At 43.3% G+C, this 21,063-nt stretch overlaps 1 protein-coding gene across 1 annotated transcript; it reads right to left on the minus strand.

Moving 5' to 3' along the window:
* Positions 1-14,785: 14,785 nt before the first annotated feature.
* Positions 14,786-20,265, minus strand: LOC306651968 (dehydrogenase/reductase SDR family member 2, mitochondrial-like). Its single transcript, XM_079124984.1, has 8 exons — positions 20,150-20,265; positions 18,679-18,856; positions 17,768-17,869; positions 17,214-17,284; positions 16,362-16,413; positions 15,662-15,796; positions 15,250-15,305; positions 14,786-14,983 (listed from the first exon to the last, which is right to left on the minus strand). The coding sequence occupies exons 1-8, from the start codon at positions 20,221-20,223 to the stop codon at positions 14,872-14,874; spliced, it is 780 nt and encodes a 259-aa protein (XP_078981110.1). The 5' UTR covers positions 20,224-20,265; the 3' UTR covers positions 14,786-14,871.
* Positions 20,266-21,063: the final 798 nt, after the last annotated feature.

Genomic DNA, 21,063 nt, shown 5'->3' on the forward strand with positions numbered 1-21,063 from the left:
TGAAATTTTAAGAAACTTATAATTTAGGGAATTATCTATTGATCAGATAATGAAGACCACACCAGCCTAAGGATCCTGGGAATGCTCAGACAACCATAAGCCATCTTGAGATCCTCAGAATATCATCATCTCTGGAGGAGACCTGCTGGTGGAATCAAAGTGGCCTTCGGGGTCCACGGTCACCAGTTCTTGTGATCTTGTAGGAAGGATTTCAGACAAGTCATTCAGAGCAGCGGGCATGAGTAAATTAGTAAAATGGAGACTACAGACATTTAGGACAGACTGAATGGGTCACCTCAGGGAAGTTAACATGGCCCTGACAGAGCTGGAGCCTTTTAAAAGTTTTGAGTTCCCTTGTTCCTGCCTCCATTTCTCGTACCCCCTTAAGTGACTGATTACCCCCTTGAATAGCCCTCAGCAAACTCTGTATGGGGGTCAAGGTGTCTTGGTTAAAAGAGGTAGTTGGGTTGGTTGTGATATAGTTTTGGTGATAATGGAAGGTCAGTCATGGCAACCTGGTCATAATGTGGTGGCAAAACCAGACCTGGTTGTGAAATGAAATTACAAAAACGTTATGGTAAGAGTCCAGGACCTGGGGAAGGGGTCAGTTCCGCTCCCCTCTCTCAGCCTTTCTCCAAGAAGCCTAATAAACCATGGGTCCCTACCTTTTGCATTGTTAATAACTGCCCTAAGAGTCTACTTCTGAAATGTAACAGATGCCTGTGAAAAGAGCTGTTTCTTCTCCTCTGTTCTGTGAGCATGCTTTATGTTATAGACCCTGCACAGGCCTTCAGCAGCATATATATTAGGGATTATTTTTTTTAAATAAGAGGAAAATGCCCCAATGATAGGATGGGTCTAAGATGATGTCAAATAACCTATAAATATTGTGAGAAACTGTGGATCAGTTCTCAGAATTTTGGAGTGCTAATCTCCCCTGTGCCCGCCAGCATAAAATAAAATTTGGTTTCTCCTACTTTTCTAGTGCTATCTTGTCATCTCCACAACAATAAGAGATGGTGATGACATGGTCTAGAAACAGTAGTTCCCCTCAAATATTATAATTAACTGTGACTGGAGGAGATTCCAACATACCAGGCCCATTTTCCTGAAGATTTTCTGCTTCAATAAAGTTACCCATAAGTTCAAGTAATAGTTCAAGGGGTCGTAACTCTCTCTGACCTAGGGAAGGTAGAACATTCCAGCTCCCCTTCCCCAGGAGTTCATTGGCTTTGATTAAGTTTTCTTCTATCCCCAGTCCTGTAACCTATGGGCGCTCTTTGCGGCCTATGTCCTCCCTATCAGTTTTCACCCTTTACTGTACCTCCCTCTGCCCACCTTCTCATGGCTGGTTAACCAACCTAACACCTGCAGACCTTCCCAGAACCATCCTCACCAAGTTTCCCTTAAAAGTGATGTCAGAAAACATGTCTCCCACTCTGGAGATGGCCCACATCCTCCCTTGCATGTGTATTCCTTGCTTTCTAAATAGATTCCTGTGCCTCTACTGACACATACTGAAATTCTTTTCTGTCATGTTTGTCAGGGACCCTACTGATCCTGAGTTGAGTTTCCTCCTTTCTGGGAACTCCTTGGGACCTTCTTCTGGAAATATATCTTCTATGACAGAAGAAACACAAATCATAGCAAGTAAGAAGTTAAGGACCCTGGAAATTTGCTGATTCAGTGACTCCTCAACAGTTTTGTCCTTTATGCTATTTGTCCTTGGACAGTGATGGTGAGAATGTCCTGGCATTATGGATTTACCTGGGGTTTTGTTTGTTTGTTTGACTTTTAGGCCTGTAAGACTGTTCAAGAGTTAGTGAGTGAGTGAGTTAGGGGAAGCACATATCGTGCTTTTAATAGCTAACAAGATATGAGTCAAGGCCCAGGAATGCATTTGCCCTTTGTCCCTATGGCGATCCCTGACTTTCTCATTCTCTGCTCAGTTTTAACTCCCTTGATCTTACATTTCATGAAGTTCTTTGAAAAGACCTTGAATCTCCTGCAGCCAGCTCCTGCAATTTTTTTGTTTGTTTGTTTTAAATTTACATGCTTCGTGTTAGTTGATACATGGAACCAAAGACTAAAGAGATGTACTATAAAGGTCATCAGATATTCTAGGTTCTACAGGTCTAAAGAAAGGTTTGTAGCTAACATCTTAACCATCTTAACCATCTTCTCTTCAGCAAAAGGATCAGGGAGGGGTGGAAAGGCAAAGAAGGGGAAACAGAACAACCCCACAGGAGCAGCCTGTTGCCATACTGTAGTATGAAAGAATCAGGTTCATGCCGCAAGTATTAAACTATAATTTCATCTCTCCCTTCTGGGCCCAGCAATTCATCCTATCTCCTTCCCCCGACCCCACTGCCTTTTCTGTCACTCAGTTCCTTCCTACTTCAACTCTGTTTGCTGTTCAACTCACTAGTCCATATTGTACAGCAGTCTTCCTCATTATAATGTGATTTTTCTCCCCATAGAATTGGGCCTGTTTCTATGGTGATACCAGAGAAAGTCTGCAGAGATGTTGCAGCCAGAAGCCTTCAATTTGAGAGCTCATTAAAGCTGGTTGAGGTGAAGGACTGGCGGAGATCCTCAAAGTGCTTAGCAAGGTCAAAACTTTGTAGCACAGTTGAGTTGGTAGGACAGCCCAAAGAACTCCTTTCGTGTCATTGTGGTTACTTGGATGTCATTGTGATTGCTTGGCACAGGCACAAAATTTTCCACATCCATCTTAACATCAACTTGACATATTCATGATATTTTTCATGTACATCCTCAGAAAGTTGGTCTGAGACAACTTTTGAGACAACTTTTTAAACTACTTTGTGGAGGAAGCAGAGTATTGATTGTATGGTAGCTACAGAATGATAAAGGATTGCTGGAGAGTTTTCTTTATAAAAAAGAAAAACATCTTTTTGTGTAAAGGGTAAACAAACAATAGGGAAGGAGAAGTTCTGCAGAATAATTAATAAAATTGGTTCTGCAAAATCTAATATCCTCTTCTTTTGTCACACACACAAAAAAAATTCAAGTGTAATTTTCAAAAAGATAACATCATATCTCATACAAATATAAAATAAATAGGTGTCAAAGTCTTATTTGATTCATTGATTAATAAGGGAACAAATAAAATGTTGCAACCAATTCAAAGAGCATTTGAGAAGGTAGGCATTTACAGGGAATATTGGAGTAAGGCTGCTGGGTTAGGCACAAATCTCGTTAGTATCCAACAAGCAAATAAACCCTGACCTTTGGGATCCTCTGTTCTAGTGGATAGAAATCACTTGTATCGCTAACACGAGAACAGCACATTGACCTCCAACAAACAAAAACAGTGCATTGACCTCTAACACACAAAAACAGCACATTGACCTCCAACAAACAAAAACAGCGCATTGACCTCTAACAAACAAAAACAGCACATCGACCTCTAGCCAGAGGCAAGAGAAAATCCAACACAACATTGCACTGAAAATGCCCTATCGTCTCTTCTACCTGTTGCCACATTTCAAATAATTTTTCTGACACAGCGTAAAAGCAGTTCTATGATGGAGGAGAAAGGCATATATATCTCAGGAAATAAGGGAATCAGGAAGAAGAGAGCATCAGAAAGGGCCTGGGAGCTGTGGAGAGCAGGCTGTGCTCTGCTCTGTGTTGTATGACTCAGCAGCTTTCAGGCTGTGCCTAGCCCTGAGCTATCCGTTTGATAAGGTGGCGGTTTGCCTCAGGCCACTCCATTTGGAGTGCAAGAATGACAAGGTAACTTATCTGGGCAAAGAGATAGCCACTAGATGTCGAACAGTACAGGTCTTATCAAAAAGAATAACCCCCAGTTGCATAGCAGAATTATAAGGCACAAACTGATAAATGAATGAATCATGATAATAAGAAGTTATCACCTGTGAACTTATCAGTGAAATCACAGGCTCATGGACTCTTGGCATATAAAACCCCTATCAGGAAAACCAGGCCCATGAGCTTATTCAACACACTAGACCAATGAACAATGCAACTCCCTCACCTGAAGTTCATAAAGGAAGAGGCACTTAAGACAGTGGCGGTGTGGAGGCACACACTGACCTATGAGGCCACTTGCTGTATATCTCCTGAGATGACAGGTGACAAGCTGTCCCTGTCATCTGTCACATTGTCCCTAGGGCTTCAGCTCAGTTCAGTCTCTCTGATGCAGCCCACTTCAAAACTGCCTGCCATCCAAACCCTCACCTTCCCTGAACAGCTCTGTGTCCTGAATAATTTCCCTGCAACAAGTTCCTCCTTGGGTTAGAACCTTATCTGACCACCTTTTACATCCCTATCAGCTCTCTCCCTTTGCTTTCAGTTCTGACTTTTTAAACCCTGTGGCCACCATTAACCCTTTCTTAGTCATTCCATAACCTATACATCATTGTGGAAATTGCGATGTATGACTTCAGTGTCAAAAGTATTACTAATTAAGATTAGGATAGAATAAAAAAAACATGTGATTGCTCTGCTCATGGCTACCAAGTGAATCATGAGGACTGGGTGACTTAAACCTGATGAAGTTGATGTAGCTTGTGAGTTATTGTTATTCAATAAATTCTGACATTGTAGAAAGACAGGAATGTGTTGGGTCTATGTTATTAACAGAGCTAGCTCACAGCCAGGAACCCATACAGCTTTCCTCTCTACTCAGGAAGGGAAATGACTCTGCTAATAGGTTCCCAAACCAGAAGTGAGCTAATTCTTGCAGGAGTACCCCCTTGACCAAAAGAAGCAAAAGAATGTAGACACTAAGATGAAGAATCCATCAGTGAACCTCCCAGCTCTCCCAGACACTAGGAGGAAAATAATTGCATAGAACATCTGCTCTAGGCAAGGATCTCACAGCTAAGAGCAGAGTCCTAAACAACAACACAGCAAAAAATAGCATGAAAAGGATCTTGTGCTGTTGGCATGACTGTACAGACTCTCCGAGATATATGGGACAAGATGTAGCAAGTCAATTGCTCTGGGTCAATTTTGCCACTAGAGACATTGAAGGAACAGACAAGAGAATAGCTGATACATCAAGGACTCCAGGGAGGTGAGAAGGTATGTCTAGCTAGAACAGAGATAGGAACCTCCTAAGATTATGGTGAGATGGAGAAGGAAAGGGAAGAGCATCTGTCTCAGTCCATTCTTGCTGGTATAACAAAATACCTTAGTCTGGGCAATTTATAAAGAACATAAATTATTCTCTCATGGTTCTTGGGTCTGATAAATCCAAGATGGGTTTCTGGCAAATTTGATATCTGCTTCCAAGATAGCACCTAATTACTGCATACTCCAGGGGGACAAACACTGTGCTCTCACATATGGAAGATGAAAAAGACCAGGCAGCTCTCCAAAGACTCTTTTAGAAAGGCATTAATCCCATTTACAAGGGCAGAAGCCTCAACCTAACCACCTCCTAAAGGTTCCACTTCTTAATACTTAGGTGTCATAGATTAAGTTTCATTATGCATTTTGGAAGGACACAAACATTGAACCACAGCACTCTGCCTCCAGACAGAATTCATGTCCTTCTCACATACAAAATGCATCCATTCCATCCAATAGACCCAAATATTTTAACTCATTCCAGCATCAACTGTAAAGTCTGAAGTCTCATCTAAAAAAGACATGTGTGAGACTTAAGGCACAGTTCATTCTGAAGCAAATTTCTCCTCCAGCTGTCATTGCAGGAAATCAAACAAGTTATGTGCTTCCAAAATGCAATAGCAGGCAGTGTTTTTTGTTTTTTGCGGTACTGGGGATCAAACTCAGAGCCTTGTGCTTGCAAGGCAAGCGCTCTACCAGCTGAGCTATCTTCCCAGCCTGTGGGCAGTGTTTTAGTCAGTTTTTCACCACTGTGACCAAAAGACCTGACAAGAACAATGTAGAGTAGGAAAAATTTATTTGGGGCTCATGATTTCAGAGGTCTCAGTCCATAGTCATCTCCAATTCTCTGGGCCTGGGGTGAGGTAGAACATCAAGGAAGAAGGGTGTGATGGGAGACAGCTGCCCAGAACATGACAATCAGGAAGTAAAGAGAGAGCTCCACTCAACAAGGGCAAAATATAAGGCCCAAAGACACACCCCCAGTGACCCACATCCTCCAGCCACACTCTACCTACCTACAGTTACCTCCCAGTTAATGCATCCAAGTGGATTAAGTCTATCATAACCCAACCATTTCACCTCTGAACCTTCTTATATTATCTCACGTGAGTTTTTGGAGGACACCTCAATCTAAATCATAACAGCCAGGCATAGGATAGACAATCCCTTTCCAAAAGGGAGAAACAGGAAAGAAAAAAGGGCTAATTCAGGCCAATAATCCCAAAACTCAATGAGGCAAACATTATTAAAGATTGAGGCTTGAGAATAATTTTTCATTGATTCCATGCCTTGCCTTATGGACACAACAGAGGCAGGGTTGAGCCCGCAGTAGTGATCCTGTCCCCAGGGCTCTTCTGGGAGTATTTCAGGCTGCAGTTCTTGCAAGTTGATCTTAAGAGTATGACTCTTTCAGGATAGCATTGCATGCTCTTAGCTTAATTGAACTAGGTGTTTAAAAATGGACCCATTTCTATGGCTGCACAAGACATTACCCTAGTGAGGGCTCTTTGTGGTGGCCTTGAACTGAACAACTACACTAGGCATTGCCCTGCACAGATCTTGCACTCTATGCCACTGCAGAGTTAGCAACACATGGGTGCCACCAATGTTTACTCCTTGTTCCCCCTTGAGGGAGAGCCCAAGGCACACGTGGGTCTACCTGAACCACACCAGGGAGTGGATCAGAAGGCCTGGAGCAGAAACCTGAGAAGCCCTGGGATAGTGAAATTAGAGATCCCATAAGCACACCAGACCCCTCCCTTAAAACATTCTGCCCTTGAGGTCCAAGCTTTTAGCCTGTGATGGGAGTAGCAGCCTTGAAGATCTCCAACACACCTTTCAGGTCATTCTTCCATTGCCTTGATGAGCAGCATGTGGTTTATTTCTGTCCATATGAATCTCCTTATTAGACTTGGACTTGACCACAGCATCAGTGTTCTCTCCTGAACATTCCATGCCTTTTCTTACTTTACGACATGGTCAGACTGAGAATTTTCCAGCTCTTTCTAAGTTTTTCTTCCCTTTTAATTATAAATTCTATCTTTAATTTGTTTCTCTCTTCTTATATTTCACTATAAGAAGTCAAAACGAGCCATGCCATAGCCTGAAAACTCTTCTTAGATGTTTCTTTTACCAAATGTCCTAGTTCATCAGTCTTCAGTTCCACCTTTTATGAAGCACAGGCCATGGACACAATTCAGCCAAGTTCTTTGCCACTTTATAACAAGGATGGCTTTTCTCCAATTTTCTATAAGGCGTTCCACATTTTCATCTAAAACTTTATCAGGAAGATGTTTTTTTACTGTCCATATGTCTACCAACCTTCTGTTCATGACTTAGATAATCTATAAGAAGCCTGTCTCTACAGCTTCCCTCTTCTGCTGACTCCTTACCGTGATAGCCTTTTATAGTCCAGCCTCTACCCATTACACGGTTCCAGCCATTTCACCATTTTTAGCTAATTCTTACAGCAACACTTCCACTTCTTGAAACCAATTTCTTTTCTTAATTCATTACTGCTAACAACAACAACAACAAAAACTTTCAAAGGGTAATTTAGAACAATAGAAATTTGTTCTTTCACAATTCTGCAGTCCAGCAAGTCCAAGAGCAAGGCATTGGCAGATTTGGTGTCTGGTAAGGACCTTCTTACTGCTTCTAAGATGCTGCCACTTCTGAAGTGTGAGGATGAATGTTGTGTGCTTGTATGACAGAAGAAAGAGAAGAAATGGGCTCGCTGCCTCAAACCCATTCCATCCATGCATCTATGAAGTAGAAGACTCATGTCCTGTGGTAGTCAACTTTTCATTGCTATAACAAAAATACCTGACTAGAAAACTTAGAGAAGGAAAGTTTATTTTGGCTCATGATTTCAGAGATTTAGTACCTGGTTGGCTGACTCCATTGCTCAAGATGAGGAAGAAAATCATGGCAGAAGTGCATGGTGGAGGATGACTGCTCCATTCATGGCAGCCAGGAAGCAGAGAGAGAGGGAAGAGGGGAAGGGGCCATAGTGAAGATGAGTTTTTCCAGGAAACACCCCCAATGACCCATTTCATGTAGCCATGCTGTACCTGTCCACAGTTACCATTCAATCCATTCAAACTAGAACGGACTGATTAGGTTATAGTTCTCAAATAATCTCATCTTAGAATAGTCCTTCATTAATACAGGAGCTTCTGGATACCTCATATCAAAACCATAACATTCCACACCTAACCCCCCAAAACTCATGCCCATCTCACAATGCAAAATCTGTTTAGTTCAATTCCAAGAGTCCCATAGTCTTAACAGTTCCAGCATTGCCCAAAAGTCCAAGTCCAAAGTCTCCTCTGAGATGCAAGGCAAACTCTTGGCTTTCAGTTCCTGTAAAAATCAAAAACAAGTTACATACATCCAATATACGGTGGTACAGAGTAAACATTCCCATTCCAAAAGGGAGGGATAGAGGCATAAAAAGAAGGGATGGGGCCAAAACTAGTCAAACAGCCAGGCAAGCAATTTCATAACTCTTTGTATAACATCCAGGAGACAGGGTGGCAACATGTGTTCTCTAAATGGCTTGGGTAGTCCTTTGGCCCTTGCCAGTTGCAGTGCACATTGGCTATTTTTTAGCATGACTTTCTCCACAGTCAGCAGTTTTCTTGGCAGATAGTCCATGTTACCGGCATCTCTTCATTCTTGGGGTCTCCATTCCAGCTTCAGCTTCACCTTCACAACTTCACCTATCACTGTCCTGGGCTCAACCCATAGGGTATTCTGACCCTGCTATACTTTGCCTGGCCTCCCATGCTTTCCTTTGAAATGTGAGTGGAAGCCTCCATGACCCCCTAACTCCACCACAAACAAACACCATGTGGTTGACGCCAAGGTATGCCATTAGCTTGTGCTGTAGGTGAGTGCCTGGAATCATGGCTACAGTGGCCTCTGAGTTTCTGGACAGCTGAGCGTGATGTAACAACTTCCTGGGCACTCCCCTGTGCATGCAGGGCACACCCATGATCTCTTCTCAAAGAATTTTTCCCTTCTATACCCTGAGACTACAGTGGATGTGGTCTTGCAAATTCCTGAGATGCCCTCAAGACATCTTTCCTGTTGTTGCCATGCAAAATACCTAGCATCTCTTTTGTGATTGTAATCTCTTTAATAACAGCATTATCTTCCTTGTTCCCAGTTTTACATGCACTTTTCTGGTGAAATTGCAAGTTTTAAAAATCTTTCAGCTCTGCCTTTTGCTCCTGATTCTCACAGTAAACCTGGGTAGAGGCTGTCAGCAAACTCAATGCCACTGATTAAATGTTGTTCTGCCTTGGAATTTCCTATGCCAGATTAAGTAGTTCATCACTTTTTGTTTGTTTGTTTAAGAATTTAACCTTTATTTTATTTATTTGTTTTCATGTGGTGGTGAGAATTGAACCCAGTGCTTTGCAATGCTAGGCAAGTACTCTACCACTGAACTGTCACAACCCCAGCCCCACCCCTTTTATTTAGTTCATCACTTTTAAGTTCAACCTCACACAAAGTCTGAGGACATGGGCAAACAAAATGTAGACAAATTATTTGCCACAATGCAATATGAATGACCTCTAGTCCAATTTCCAATAGAATTCTCATTCCCTTCTGAAACCTCCTGAGCACAGTATTTGTCCACATTCCTTTCAGCATTCTTGTCTTCTGAGTTCACACCAGAATCACCCATTAATCTCTGCTTACAATATTCTAAATCTTCTCCAGCCTGTCTCTTCAAACTTTTCCAAAGTCCTCCCACAAACCAATTCCAAAGGTTTCTGGACCACATGATGAAGTTACTCACAGCAATGACCCCACTCCTGGTATTCAATATATGTGTTAACTTTTTGATGCCGTGACCAGAATACCCAACAAGAACAACTTAGAGGTGTAAAAGTTTATTTTGGCTCATGTTCTAGAGGTTTGGGCCATAGTCAGTCAAGTCCATTGCTCTGGGCCAAAGGTAAGGCAGAATATAATGGCAAAAGAGTGTGGTGAAGAAGCACCTCTGCCAGAAAGCAGAAACAGGGAAGGGGAAAGGGGCCACAGGGAACATCAGCCCTTCCAGAGTACACCCCTCAGTGACACACCTCCTCCAAGAATGCCCTAGAAGTGTACAGTTACCACCCAGTCAATTCAAACTAGGATGGACTAATTAGGTTCCAAATCTTGCAATACAATCATTGCACCTCTAAACATTCCTGTATTAATGCAGGAGCTCTAGGGGACACCTCATTCAAATCATAACATGTCCTAACCATGCCTAATACTGTTGCATTAGGGACTAAGGTTCAAAACTGAATTTTGGAGGGAAACAAACATTGAAAGTATACCAAGAGTCTGCATTGATGAGAGGAAATAAGGAAAGACTAAAATCTCTCACAGTCAGATTTATAGGCAGTATATGATTATAAATGATTCTTTCATTCCCTACTATGGAAACAAAAGATAAAGTGGTAAAGGAGCAGGCTTGAGAAGAGAGGTATTATTAGCTGAATTGTATCCTTCCACCCCAATCCTGCATTCATACATTGAAGTTCTAACCCCATTACTGTTATGGGACGCAACTTAAGAACAGACTGATCACCACTGAGAAGTCCAAATTTGAGTCTTTATTAAGTCGGCCAGTTGACTGTTTCACACAATGCCCCCCAAAAATGGCTATTGAGAGAACAGCCCCAACCATTGGGTTGTAGGGGTTCTTATACCAAAAATCACATCAATCATAAGTGTTGCTATGATTCAAAATTACAAACTAACATCATGAGATCATCAACAGAGGGGGAAGTGGATCAAATGACCCTTACCTAGGTACAAATTAAAGAATGGCTACTAACATCCACACAATCACGGTTCACAAGGTACATTGTATAGGAGCAATAGGAATCAAAAGAGAGCAATTTTTCTTTACATAAGAATTGTCATTTTGTATTGCTAAACATGTCACGCTATGTAACTTATGATGGGGACAGAGGCAGGGCGCCCCCATGGGAGAAGCTAAGCAATTGTTGATGGATACAGAGGTGGGGTGGGAGAAGATTATTTCCTACATAACATGGAGTCTCAGAGCCAAATGGAGTCTGTCTGGCCTATAACATTCTCATGGAACCAGATCTGTCAACCCATCACATTACCTCAGAACTTTACTGTATGATGGAGGTTTTTTGTTTTGTTTTGTTTTGTTTTGTTTTTTGGTGCCAGGGATTGAACCCAGAGGCCCTTAACCACTGAGCCACATTCCTAACCCTTTTTATGTTTTATTTTTGAGTCAGGGTCTCTCAGTTTCTTAAGTCCTCATTTAGTTACTGAGGCTGTCTTTGAACTCACAGTCCTGCCTTAGCCTAGCTGCTGGGCTTTCAGGTGTGTGCCAACTTGCTTGGCATGACTGAGGTTCTTAAGAGGAGATTAGGACACAGACACACATAGAGGAAAGACCATGTGAAGATAAGGGGAGAAGATGGTCATTTATAAGCCAAGGAGAGAGTGAGTCTTCAGAATAAATAAACCCTGACAAAACCTTAATCATGAACATCCATCCTCCAGAACTATGAGAAATTAAATTTATGTTGTTTAAAGCCACCCCGTCTAACGTACATTGTTATGATAACTCTAGCAAACTAGTTTAGTTGGTGAAGGTTTAAATTTGTGCCGAGAGAAAAGGGAAATGATCTTAAGTAGAATAATGTACAAAGACTGGCAGATAATATTAAAAGTCAATATTATGTTGGAAGCTATAATTTTTTAGTGATTTTCTCTAATCCTATTCTCAGTTCTGCCTGGAAAATACCAGGCATGTAACAGGAGTGCCAAATATATATGAATGAATGAATGAACAAATGTACAAATGAATGAAGTTGAGGGGCGAGTAAAAACATAAAGATATCCTCTAGCTCAGACTGAAAACAATTAATCTATTTGTGATGTTAGCTAAAATCTGTTAAATTTATGAACTTTGCATGAGATTTCCTCAGTCTGAAAATGTAAGCAGGAGAATCACTGAGCCAGAAAGAGATGGCAGTTCATTTGTTTAAAAAAATATTTATTGAGAACCTTTTGTGTGGCTAGGCACAAACAAGACCGATGAGGCGCGTGGCCCCATGGAACCCACACTTGAGTGGATTTGATTTAAAATACAAGCAAACACACCAGGTATGGTGTCACAAGCCTGAAATTCTAGCTACTTGAGTGACTGAGGCAAGAAGATCACAAGTTCAAAGCCAGTCTGGGCACTTTAGTGAGACCCTGTCTCAAAATAAAATAAAAAGGGCTTTGAAAGTGTCTGGGTGGGAGGAACATTCACATAAGGTGAGACATCTCAAAAGAGATGTCTCAAAAAAGCTACAGTTCTCTCTGAGAACTAAAGGTGTGGGGGAGCTACAGAGAGTGTTCTAGGCAAAGAAAAAAGCATGTGAAAAGATTCTGTTTGAGGAACTGTAAGAGGGCCTTGTGAGTGGAACTTGGTGAGTGAGGGAAATGTGGTAGGAGATGAAATCAGAGTCTAAAAGACTAGAGAGGTAAGGGAATCTAGGATGAACTATTGTGGCAGAGATTGGCAGCATCACTAAAACTTATTTTTCTTTTTTTCCTGGGCATGTAGATAGTATATATTTCTCAGTCTTCCTAGAAGTTAGATATAGCCTGGAATTTCTAGAGGCGAAAAATATAGTCACTTAAATGTAAACATCAATAGATATTAGACACTGCAGAAGATCAGAGAATTTGAAGAGAGGAGGCTGAGATGGGAGGATCACAAATTGGAGGGCAGCCTGGGTAAGTTAGTAAGAACCTGTCACAAAATAAAAGTTAAAAAGAGCTGGGGAGTGAGCTGGGGCTGAGCATATAGGTCAGTGGTAGACAACTTGTATAGTATGCACAAGGCCCTGTGTTAAAAAAAAAAAGTAAATTCTGGTGTTTTAATGCACAGTAGGTAATAATAGTCAATAATAATATGGTGTTTATTTCAAAACAGCTAGAAGAGAGGATTTTGGATGATTAACCACAAAGAAAGAATAAATGTTTAAGGTGATGTATATGCTAATTCCTCTGATTTTATCCTCACACATATCCTCACACAATGTATACATGTATCAAAACATCACATTGTACCCCACAATTTTGTACAATTATTATGTTTCAATTAAAAATAAAAAACAAATATACAAAAAAATGTTCAACACCTCTAGCAATTACAGAAATGCAAATCAAAACTACTCTAAGATTTCATCTCACTCCAATCAGAATGACAATTATAAGAATACAAGCAACAATAAATGTTGGCGAGGATGTGGGGAAAAAAGTACTCTCGTACAATGCAAGTGGGAATGCAAAATGGTGCGATCATTATGGAAAGCAATATGGAGATTCCTTAGAAAACTTGGAATGGAACCACCATGTGACCCAGTTATCCCATTCCTTAGTTTATACCCAAAGGACTTAAAATCAGCATATTATAGTGACACAGCTACATCAATGTTTATAGCATCTCAATTCACAATAGCCAGATTGTGAAACCAACCTAAGTACCCTTCAACAGATGAATGGATAAAGAAAAGTAGTATACACGCGCGCGCGCGCACACACACACACGATGGAATACTACTCAGTCTTAAAGAAGAATAAAATTTCGGCATTTGCAGGTAAATGGATGCAGTTGGAGACTATTGTGCTAAGCGAAATAAGCCAAACCCAAAAAACCAAAGGCCAAATGTTTCCTCTGATATGCAAATGACTAATTCACCATAAGTGGGGGACCTAGGGAAGAATAGAGTTACTTTATTTTAGGTAGGGGACTGAAGGGAGGGGAAGGGGTATGGGGTAGGAAGAACAGTAGAGTGAAACAGACATTATTACCTCATGTCCATATATGACTGTATGATCAATGTGATCCTACAATATGTACAATCAGAAGAATGAGAAATTACACTCCATTTATGTATGATTTATCAAAATGTATAAATGCATTCTGCTGTCATGTACAACTAATTAGAACAAATTTAAAATTTGAAAAGAAAGTTTTAAAATGTAATTTAAACAAAAAGCACGTACAAACTAGTGGACAGAATTTAGAGCATCCAATAAGGTATAAAGCAGCACCTCAGGGCCAACAGCAGCAGGGAGACATTACCTAGGCCTGAAGGATAGGGAGGAGTAGTTATGGAAATCTACCCGTGGAAAGTGGCAGAATAGCCCATAAATGGCAACCAGACAAGAAGGGAGGCCGAGAAACAAATTATCAGACCTCATTCTCCTCTGCCCTCCAATCTCCATTGACCAGACCCACCTGCAAGCCAGAGATCAAGGGACTGTCAAAGCAGCCTACAGTTCCTCCTAAGGCACTGAGTAGACAAGTACAGAGAGTGGGTCTGGAGGGAAAGATGGGAAGTATCCAGCCCAATTTCCAATTCCATGGGACAGGAATGAAGCAAGGAAGGGAGGGATAAAAATTCTTAGGGATGAGGGACAGAGAAAAGGGAAGAGATTGATCAAGGAGTGGCTTCTGGGTTAAGGGAACTGCTCACATATCACTAGTCAAAACAGGAGTGAGCCCAGATTACATGTTTCAAAACGTTTATTTTCACCTGGAAAGTTTTAAACACCTGCTTTCTACTTTCCTTAGCAAGTTTCCCTATATGACCCTGGATACTACGGGCACTCTAAGGCTTCCCACATCCCTATTCCCTGCCAAACCCCTCATTTTCCACTGAGAACCACAGCTCCACTTTCTTAGCATCGCACTCTTCACAGGTTAGGTGAGTAGCCAGCCACTGTGATGTTCTCCCCAGTGATATAGCTGGCATCTGAAGAGCACAGGAAGGATACAATCCCCGCACAGTCCTCTGGCTCCCCAAACCTGAAGGAAACAGAGAAGAGCTCAGGTCACAACTTTTGCAGTGTTGAACTCTGACCTCAGGTTCTGCTGGGCCAGAGGGGGACTAGCATTCACCCCAGCCTTCATGAAAGGTGATAGTGGGCTCACACCCACCCTCCTGCCCCAACCCAGGATTGTGCTGGCCCCCTAGAAAAGGAAAAAGCCAGGAGACTGAAAGAAGATCAGTTCTTGAAATTGAATTTCCCTTGAGGTAGACACTGAACTCCAAAGCCCCAAACCCCACCTACCGCTGCAATCCATAGAATTTGTTCAAGTCAGATAGCGAGTAAGGCAACGTTTTCTCCTAGGGTAAGATTTCAGAGTCAGCATTAGGCGAAGGGATATTGGTGGGTGTGGGGGTTGGGTGGGGTGGGAAGAACACTGTGGCCCACTAATGCCTCTGTGGGGGATGATCCTGCTCTGGCAGGGAGGCAGGACTCTGGTCTGTTCCCCACAGAGGATTGAGACCCCCATTCTTCTGCAGGGAAGGGAGAGGCTGCTGGCCCTGAGGCCATAAGGCAGAGCCTCTTAGTTATGGGCCTGGACTGAGTCGATGTGTGGTCTCTGGGGGCCTCAATTCTGACAGGAGCCCAGCCAGGGAAGGGAGCACTGAGCCTGTGGTAGTGGAGAGTGGGAGCAGGAGCCACTTGTCATACTCACCATTTGGACAAAGTCAGTCTTGATTATTCCTGGTACTATGCTGTTCACTCGGATGCCTTTTGGAGCCAGCTCCACAGCCAGAGACTTACAGAGGCCCAACAGGGCCGTCTTGCTGGTGTTGTAGATTCCCAGCTTCTGTAAAGCGAAAGGAAGAAAACTAGCAGTTCTGCATGGGAAGAAGGGATCTTACCCAAACAAAGCTGTGACCCTGGGTCACAGTCTAAGAAGCTATGCCTGACTTTAGATCCCAACAATCACTCCTCCCCCACCCCTCACATCTCCACAAAGATTTTCAAGGACTAAAATTCTGAGATGGAGGGGCTTCTCTAGACTTAGGGAAATGTCAGCAAGTTGCTGGCTTGTGTGGCCAAACTAGACACAGAGAAAGTTGCACTGCACTTTAGAAATCCATTTAGGAAACTGGAATTAGGAGACCCAGGGTCCAGTCCTAGCAGCAATACAAACTAATTATGCTTACCCCGAACAAATGGCCTAATGTCCTGGGGTTCAAAGATAACATGGCAGAAATGAGACTATAATACCTGGTCTGTAGCATTCGGGGTGTTCTGCTACTGGTACACATCTCAAGTCCACTTTATCTGGGATCAACAGCCAGTTCCCCCACACCCCACTGCAGAATCTCACAAGAAACCAACTCAGCCGGCCCTCCCCCAGTCCCACCTGAGAATCTTATACTCACTGGTATCGGCACATAAGCTACCACAGATGAGACCAGAACCACAGAGCCTCCCCTGTGAGGAGAAAAGAAGATGGCATAAGATGACAGAAGAGTTCAACTAAGAGACCATGTAAGCCAGGGAACTGTACTTCCACACTAAGAGAAAAACAGCTCAGTGTGCATGGTGAAAAGCATAAAGGGTTGGGGAACAATTTGGAACACTGGGGAGAAGCTGGACCTTTAAGTTAAAGGTCAGTACCACCCAATAAGCACAGCCAGAGTGGTATCCCTTGGAGCCCTGCCAAGTGAGAAGAAGCACTCCCAGAGAGCAGAGTCCAAGTAATGTTCAGGTGTCATAGAGACCCCTGTGGGGTCAGGGTGTCACCTATAAGTCCCAGCCTGGCTTGCCTCTTGGTGGCCACAGGACATAGAAGAGCCAGGTTCTGTGGGGGAAGGTGAGAAAGAGCAAACCCACAGTGCCTCTGACCAGGAGGGAAACAAGTGAGGTGGCCCACAGAGGAGGAGGGCAAGAGAACTGGGGACCCCAGGCTGCTTCACTCTGGACACTTTGTTCCTGCAACTATCACTCAAGGGCAAAATCCCTGCCATTCCTGAGATGTAACAATCCAAGGGTCCATGAAACATCCTTTAAGGACCAGGAAGGCAAGTCCTGACTCCAGCCAATGCTTCTCTTCATCACAAGTGTCACATCCCATGGGAAGGAAGGTAGATCTAGAAACAGAACATTTCCCAAAAAGCACACCTGCCATCTCTCTCACCATCCTCTATTTCCTGGGTCCCTGCCCCAAGTGTTTCCTGGGGGTAGGAAAGACCAATGCATGTAGACCCCACTCATTCTGCTCATGCCCTCACCCCCTGTTTTCCATGTGGGGCAGCAGCTGGCTCAGCAGCAGGGCTGGGGCCTTCACATTCACGCCCAGGATCTGAAATCAGAAAAAATATGGAGGCAGCGGGGAGAGAGTGATACTGTCTTCTAGGGGCCCATTCTCAATGGTCACTTGGAGATCAATGGTCAGAGCAGGAATGAAGCACCATTACTGTGGCTAGTAGCCAGGGCACTGTGTTTCTTAGGACAGCCAAACTGAGAAACCAAACTGTGGCAGCTTCAGACACCTGAGCTGGAAATGATCTCTGCTATGAACAGACCCCAAAATCTGGTATCTCAGGACTTTGTAGCAGTGACCAACACAAAGACAGTCAACAAAGAAGAGGTTTCTGGGGCCTGGTATAGGATGGACATGGTCAGTGCCTACTGAGCCCACTGATGGCTCTGGTAAGCCCTAATTCCATCCACCAGAGCTAGTGCTGATGGGGGTATTTGGGAGCTGTGTGTGTACATACACGTGTGCAAACATGGTGGATGGAGTGCTATGCAGGATGGGTAAGACCCTACACCCAATCCTCACCTTGTCCCAGACTTGCTCACTGGATCCCAGAGTACTCCCCACCAAGGGATTGACCCCTGCCACGCACACCAGGAAGTCAATGCCCTTACTGTGCTCCAGGGCCTGTGGAGGAAATGACACAAGATGTGGATGAAGGAATGGATAAAGGGTAATAATGACCCAGAAAAAATATCTAACCCCTGTCTGGCCATCCTGGAGCTGTCCAGGAGCAGAGTCAGAGCCTGGCAAGCAGAGGTGAAGTGAACTATTTGCTTCTCTCCTCTTTGGAAGCATCTACATTCTGCCCCTGCAAGATACATGGTTGGTCTGTGGGTCCTGTTGGTCCAGATCTTCACTTATGAGGTATCCCCACTTTCACCTCTTCTATTTCTAATTATTTCCTTCTCTTTGCTCCCTCTGCTCTGGGAAGCTCCTCCTTTGGTCTGACATATCAAGAGCCTGTTCTCTAACTCAGCATATGCACATTCCAAACCCCTTCAGGTTCACAACTTGCCTCTTCTGGGGTAGTCCCACAGGAAAAGCATGCTACTCCAGAGGCTAGTCTAGCAACACCCATAGTTGCTAGAGCCAAGCTGCTTAGACTTCAACATGAACTTCGATAACTTGGGGATCTTGTGAAAATGCAGATTCCAATTCAGCAGCTCTGGCAAGATCTGAGGTTCTGTGTCTCTAGCAAGCTCCTGTGCCACATCCAGCTCTTTGTCATCAGATCACCCTTAGATTGGCATAGCTATAGTCTAGCTATGAGGGTTCCCTCCTGTCAGCAACTTTCTGGTGTCTATTTGCTTATTCCCTGACCAGGTCCCTGTCATGGGCTGCATATGTTACTGGCCTAGATTCCGGTGCTAGAGACTCCTCCTGCCAGAGTTGGATCTGCATATTCCCATCTGATCCATTCCTTAGCCTCTCACCGTAGCCACCAGTTTCTCCCGGTCCTCAGCCTTCCCCACATGGCATACGGTGCCCGTCACACTCAGTCCCTCCCTCTGAAGAGTGGCCACTGCCTGGTCCACATTGTGTTGCTTCCGGCTGCAAATGACCACGTGGGCCCCATTCTGGGCCAGACGCCTGGCAATAGCAAAGCCAATCCTGCAGATAGAGAACAAGATGACTTCATCTCTCCTCAACTTGCTTCCTTGAGCCTGATACTTAACACAACTTGAGTTCCCCAATGTTGTCCAAGAGCAGCCCTCCAAATTTTCTGAGCAAGGAATTTATTTAGTGCATACTACATATCAGGTTTTCACAAAATCTCCCTCATTTAATTCTCACAACTTTATGTTCAACAATAACATTTTATAGATAAGGATATTTTCATATCAATTTTGCTAAAAGGAGCTTTAAAAAGTAATGTTCCATCAGAACAGTTGTAAACTTGCTGGGCACTGGGCTTAAATTGTAGGGATTCTTTTTAACTGCCCAGCATTTTTCCATGTCCTAACCAGAGAGGATTTATGATTTCTCTAAGCCTAAGAGTTTTGCTCTGCTCTGCAACTTAAAAATTTTTCTGCTGAAGAAAAGTTTTCCTGTTTCCTTACATTGAGGAGAGCTGAGCACTTTTGACTTGATCTGGTTAAAATAAAGAAAGATCACAAGGCATGTTCCTGCTATCCTATAGAAACTATTTGGGTAGCTTGGAATTTTGAAAGTATTCATCTATTATGGAGGCTAAGAATTGGGAACACACAGAAAGCTTTAAAACACCACAGAGATCTGAGAAGTCTATAATTACTAAACAATTCTAAAATACAGTGGTCTAAATTGGTGCTATTATAGACCATAAAGGTCAAAAGGAAGATGATGCCCCTGAAGCACAAAAAACAGAAACCTCCCCTCCTTCTACCTGTGGTAAGGACTCAGTATGCACTGCAGCTCATTCTGGCAGCCAGAGGGTGAGTGACATTGAAGGGACAGAGGAAGAAATGAAGATATGCCCATGAAAACTCTTGGAACTGCTCTTGAGACACTGCCCTGCCCCTTCCCCAGTGCCACTGGGCATTCTACAGTCAACGAAAACCCTGAGTCTGAAACACAATAGGAAATGGGTTTCTCTCTATTAGATGAGGACCCTAAAATACCATGGCTATGTGACTACGAAGGATGTGGGCAAGAGGGCTGTGCTGGTAGCAAAAAGTTAAATATCTGGGAATTACCCAACCAGTAAGTGGTAAAGACTAGGTTCAAACTCTGCTCTGATTGACTCAGAGTAGCTGGTTTTCTGACTACCTCATTCTTGAAGCTCAGAAACAAGATACTTTAGGGAGACTTGGAGTTAAATATGAGCTGTGTGATGAGGTAGGGACACTGAGCAGGCAGGGATACCTGAGATGAGCAGGACTAGAGTGACATCTAGTCACAAGACAGAGATTTCCATTCACCCACCCTTTAGTAGATCCGGCGATCACAGCCACTTTATCAGCCAGGGAGCGACTCTTATGTGTGCTTTCACTGAACATTCTTGCAGATGAAGGGATGGAGGAGCAATGGAGACCCCTCAAGGTCCATGACACCGCCCTGAACATGGATGGAAGTTACTATCTGACCTTCTTGCTCCTGGATACAAAGCTTCCCAAGGGAAGAACCTGGCAAGACAATCACATTACAGAACACGTTAGGAACTGTGTCACCCTGTGTCCTCCTGGGAGGCTCCACTGACGTCTCTGATAGGTGTTCCACCAACCTCTAAACTTACCAGGAAACTCTAGAGCCATTCATGTTCTTTCTGTGGCCAACTCCCCGACCTATAGTGAACTACACCACTGTGGCAGAAAGGGTCAGGCATGGCAGCAGCTCATGGTAGATGCCTGAGTGGTACATACCTGACCCATCTCCACAGTTCCAAATAAAGACTATCACTATATTTTTCTTCTTCTTCTTTTTTCTTTTCTTTTTGTGATTCTAGGAATCAAACCCAGAATCTCATTCATGCTAGCAACTGCTCTGTCCCTGAGCCATGCCCCCAGTTCTTTTTATTTTTGAGACAGGGTCTCATTAAGCTGCTCAGACTGGCCTTGAACTTGAAATCCTCCTGCCTCAGACTCCTGAATAGCTGAGATTATAGGCATGCACCGTTACTCCTGGCTTTGTATTTTTCTCCAAGTTATTTCTGTACTTTCTTTATGCATCCATCATCTGAACGTTGAACTTGTATTAAAAAATTTTTTTTGGTGATTCTGGAGATGGAACCCAAGGTCTAGCACATGCTCTAAGCTATATCCCCAGTCCTTGAGCATTGAACTTGTTTTTTCTCAACATCTTTGGTTTCCAATCTTTCCCCAGCCTGCTGCAACCTTCTC

Source organism: Sciurus vulgaris (assembly GCF_902686455.1).
Source record: "Sciurus vulgaris genome assembly, chromosome: 2".
Lineage (NCBI taxonomy): Eukaryota > Metazoa > Chordata > Mammalia > Rodentia > Sciuridae > Sciurus > Sciurus vulgaris.

Excerpts from the sequence above, each read along its gene's own strand:
- LOC306651968 (XM_079124984.1), bottom strand. The coding sequence starts at position 20,223 with ATGTTCAGTGAAAGCACACATAAGAGTCGCTCCCTGGCTGATAAAGTG. Across the intron at positions 17,870-18,678 it reads GGGAGAAACTGGTGGCTACG|GCCCTGGAGCACAGTAAGGG; the intron begins GTGAGAGGCTAA and ends TTTCCTCCACAG. Across the intron at positions 17,285-17,767 it reads GTGAGCAAGTCTGGGACAAG|ATCCTGGGCGTGAATGTGAA; the intron begins GTGAGGATTGGG and ends TTCTGATTTCAG.